This window comes from Microtus ochrogaster, chromosome 16 (genome assembly GCF_000317375.1).
Source record: "Microtus ochrogaster isolate Prairie Vole_2 chromosome 16, MicOch1.0, whole genome shotgun sequence".
In the NCBI taxonomy this organism is placed as follows: Eukaryota; Metazoa; Chordata; class Mammalia; order Rodentia; family Cricetidae; genus Microtus; species Microtus ochrogaster.
Window position 1 is genome coordinate 58,884,199 of NC_022018.1, and position 4,789 is coordinate 58,888,987.

At 50.0% G+C, this 4,789-nt stretch overlaps 1 protein-coding gene across 1 annotated transcript in view; it reads right to left on the reverse strand.

Moving 5' to 3' along the window:
• Positions 1-4,789, reverse strand: part of Klhl3 (kelch like family member 3) — a 113,832-nt gene that overhangs the window by 42,646 nt on the left and 66,397 nt on the right. Inside the window, exon 6 of the mRNA XM_026782934.1 lies at positions 4,661-4,780. Coding sequence (XP_026638735.1) covers positions 4,661-4,780 — 120 coding nt within the window. The remainder of the gene's footprint in view (positions 1-4,660; positions 4,781-4,789) is intronic.

The window sequence follows — 4,789 nt, forward strand, 5'->3', positions numbered from 1 at the left end:
CAGACATATCAGTTTAAACCACAGCTTTCCACTCATGACCCTGAAAGTCTCCTATCACCCCATATATAAAGTCACAAAGTAAACAATCCCAACCCAAAAGAGAGGAACAGGAGGCTAGGAAAGAAGCTGGGACCAAAGTAACGTAAAACCCAGCAGGAAAAAGACAGCCGCTTGGGGCCCCTGGCATCATGGCTGACATGAGCAGCCCCTGCCTTGCAACACTGTTGCTGCTCCAGCTGTGGCCTCTCTCCAGGGTCAGCTCCACTCAGTACCTGCAGCTTCCCTCAGCCAGCGTCCTGCTTCTGGCGTCTACAGTTGGGGATCCCCATTGCAACCTTCTCCGCTTCCATTAGAAGCCTTCCCAGGTGTTCTCCAAACTGGGAATCTGATCCTGCTATCGGTGGCCTGGCCTTGGTAGTTTTCCGGAACTTTCCTCACTTCGATGTCTTGGTTGTCGCCAAGACCAGTCCCATGCAAGTGATGTCAAAGTCTGCTGCTGGCTCATGGTGCCACCTGGCCCCTTGGACAACAGCCACAGCCCACTGCACCTCTGTGGCGGAACCTGGGAAAAGCCTCTTCAGGTCGCCCTGCTTGATTGGGTTGTCTTGGTTCAGGCATTCTCTTTCTGACATTGTTTGCTTTCAAACGCATTTTTACTGTTATACCCTGAAGCTTCCAATGGGGGAAATATTGCTCTTAAGGCAATTTCCTACTGCCCCAATTGCAAAGTGTGGGAGGTGTGTCCTAAATGACACTAATCTTTTCTACGTTAGAGCTCTATGGCCACCCCTGCCTGGTCTGTGCTGTCTACATGTTCAGCTGCACCCCTATTCCTTTCCTTGCCGAGCTACACATTTTCCACATATTTCTGTGCGCTCTCTCTCTCTCTCTCTCTCTCTCTCTCTCTCTTTCTCTCTCTCTCTCTCTCTCTCTCTCTCTCTCACACACACACACACACACACATGCTAAACCTAACTAAAAGCAGCGAGCAGCATCCACGCCACAGCCTGAATGTTTTACTGTCCGGGAACTGCCTCCTCCCAACAACTTAGTCCGTTTCCTGTAAACTTAGTCTCACTCCCACGCTCAGGACACAAGCAGAAAGCAGCCAGATTCTTTTCCAGAATGGAACATTCATGTCTTACAACCTGGTTCCTCGTACAGCCCTTTTGCCCCCTAAAATGTCAAGAGCACCTTTTGATTGTCTACATTTTCAGCATCAGCCTGGTTTCCTAGATCCCCAAGAGAATGGCCCGCAGGGCACGCTGGGCTAAACTCACAGTGTTCTAGGGGTATGCTAGCCTGAAGCTGTAATCTCTTTCACATCCCCCAGGCTGAGTAGTTCCAAAGCCCCAGCAACCAACACCAGAGTCAGATTTATTGCAAGAATGACAAGTTTTCTTAGTACCAATTTCTGTATTACCTACTTTCTTCATTAAAGAACAAAATATCAGACCAGAGTCTATTTAAGAGGAAAGAGGTTCATTTGGCTACAGTCTCCTGTCATGCAGGGAAGGCTGCTGGTTCACAGCTCCACAGAACAGGAAGCAAAGAGGAAGGCTGACACAGCCTTTTCCACCCCCCTTTGTATTCAGTCTGGGACCCAGCCCACAGGATGACATCAGCCATACTCAGGGTAGGTCTTCCTCTCAACTATTCCTCCTAGGAAAGCCCTCATAGACATGCCCACCGCACTAACACCCTAGGTGCTTCTTAATCTACTCAAGTAGACAAGTCAACTATCGCAATTCTCTTTAGGACAAGTGTCCCTAAATCTGAAAGCCCTTATAACTTCCAGGGATGGTTTGTGCGTAAAATTTCATCAGCGCAATTATACATATACACACGCTAAACTCGACTTTAAAAAGAGCGACTCCTCCCTAAGTACATGGAGCAATGAGAGCCACTGTAAATTCATGTTTCCCTGCTATGGGAAAGACGCAGCTGACTTAGGAACACACTTTAGCTGTCCATCACCTTAGCCACTCAGCCACCTCGTCCCACAAGAACATATTCTAACATTATCATAACTTTGTCATATTGGCTGCATCATCGTTAACAATGGAACCTCAAAATACAGAACTGTGGCAATTCCGAGGCCTTAGTGGAAGTGCCTGAAAAGGAGGCGGCCTCTGCACTGAACCACGGAGTATCCTCCAGGCTGATGGACGACATCTTCAGCGATTAGGGAAAGGCTGAAATGTCACCGATGCAGAGCCAAACTAACTTGGGCTGCCTTAGCCTCTTCAGTTGCTGTTTACCAGAGCTGGAGAGATGACACAGCAGTTAAAAGCACCGGCTGCTCTTCCAGCGGACCGTGGCTCAATTCCCTGCACCCATGTGCTGCCCCTCAACCATCTATAACTGCAGTTCCAGTGACTCCATGGCCCTCGCTGGCCTTCACGGCCATTGCCTGCACACGGTGCACACACAGGAAGGCAAAACACCCTGACACATCAAATACACAAAAATTAAAAACTAAGCAAAACCAGCCATTCTGTGCCCAGCTCTGTGTGTCACCTAACATCTCTGTGACTCTTGAGTAAATTCTTCTGGAATATACAGACAGACCCCAAGTGTCTACCAACCCAAAGGCTAAGGATGTTACCCGCTAGCCTCTGAGGCCCACGGTAGAAGTCCTCCCACCTTGCTGCAACCTGACAACCTGATGTCCCCACCAATGTGTTTGAAAACTGTGTTGATTTATGGCATTCTTTGTTTCACTACTATAAATATTTTTAAAGACTTCAATAAATTCCTCTGTTAGAACAGAGTATTTGGGGCAACCTGGGTCCGCGTTCCTGGGCCATGGCCGTTCATGTTTGGCTCCAGGAGAAACCGTCTTCTTCCTTTTGTGGTCAGAGCTGTGCCAACAAACATCACTCACTGAGCACCTGGAGAACGGCGCTGGGTTTTTATCTGTCCCTTCCAGTTCTCATGCCAACTCCCAGAGGGAGGTGCTCTCGGTGTTATTTTATATTTAAGGAGAATTCCCAGGGTCACACAGACAGCAAGCAGAGACCAGGTCCAGAGACTGAATCCTGAGCCTGGTGGTTTCCAGGGCGCAGTGAAGCAGCTGGCCCGGAACCTTTCACCCTGCCACCGCAAACAGACTCACTGCGCTTTCTGAGCAGGACAAGCGTGCATGGATTCTAGAAAGCCATGCCCCAGAAGCAAGTTGGGGAAGAAATGTTTTAAACAAATAAAGTCTAACACACTCTACATCATCGTCCACTGAGGGACGCCAAGGCAGGAACTCAAGCAGAGCAGGAACCTGGAGGCAGGAGCTGATGCAGAGGCCATGGAGGGGTGATGCTAACTGGCTTGCTCCCCATGACTTGCTCAGCCTGCTTTCTTACAGAACCCAGGACCACCACATCTGGGGTAGCCCCATCCACAATGGGCAGGGCCCTCCCACGTCAATTACTAAGAAAATGCCCTGCAGACCTGCCTACAGCCAGATCTTATGGAGGCATTTTCCCTATTGGGGTTCCCTCCTCTCAGATGACTCTAGCTCATGTCAAGTTGACAGAAACTAGCCAGCACAGCTCATATCTTTCAGCAGTGTCAGTCTGGCAGCAAACATCCAGCCAGGATGATAAACAGGCTTAGCAAGAAGCACAAGTGTCCACCTAGCTTCTGGGGCTACAGCAGGGAGAGCCTGCAGCCTGGCTGGAGGCAGTGCTCTCCCTGAAGAGGGTGTTTCTACGGTGCTGATGGCATCAGAGGCCCCCAAGCCCAAGGCAGCATCTACTTTGCTGTCCTGGTCACCTGATGGATGTCCGGAGGAGCCACAGTTCTAAACACAGCTGTTCTCCTCAACCAAACTTTCCTCCAGACATGCATGCACCGTCAGACAAACCACTGCAGTATAAACTCCTCTGTAAGTGTCTCTCCTTGAACGTTTCCTCAGGAAAGGGCCTGACACTTGAATGTTGAGTGGACTAAGAGGATTTGGGAAGAAAACAATTTGAGACTCTCTGGGGATGAAGAAAATACCTGAGATGCGCTTCCTCAGCATCGAGAACTCAGCACTGCATTGTGGGTAAGCCTACCTCAGAGCTAAACACAGCAGAGAGGAGGAGGCACACGGTGAGTGTCCTGGGATACAGAAGAACCAACCAACCCCACAGACGGGGAAGGGTGGAGGTAACCTTGGCTAACGCTGACTCCCTTCCGGCCACTAGTCCACCCAGACGTCTTACAGAGGACATCATTCCACTCGTCCTCACAACCTCCTGGAGGAATGTGTTGATGGGACCGGGGCTGATGCAGTCAGCGTAGCTCTCCCAAGACCACACAGCTGATTTGTTAATAAACTAGAGACGCGGTGTGGCCCCTGCTGGCCAACACCTGGGGTTCATGTGATTTTTACCGCCCTAGACACAAACTCCTGGAGCAAAGAAATTCTTCCTGTTGCAGAAAGCATCTGATCTGTGCTTCTCTTCTAGAACACGGGACAGCAGCAATGCCTGCACCCAGGGCTGCAACACAGGCAGAAAGAACTAAAAGACAGAAGGACTTGGTGCTGGGCACGGCCACCTGAGGGCTCAGTCATTATCTTAGCACCCAGACACGTCTTTAAAGGGGTCAGAGTGTAGCAGGCCTTACATTTGTTCAGGTTCGAAAGGATTCATGTTTTACCAGAAGGGCACAGTACCTTCTCTTCTGAAGAGACAGTCAGCTTGTCACTGGATATCAAGCTGCACACCTGGTCCAGACTTAAGCTCAGAAACTCTTCCCCCAGCATCACCTCCGGGAAGTGCTGCTCTGCTCCAAGACAAGAAGT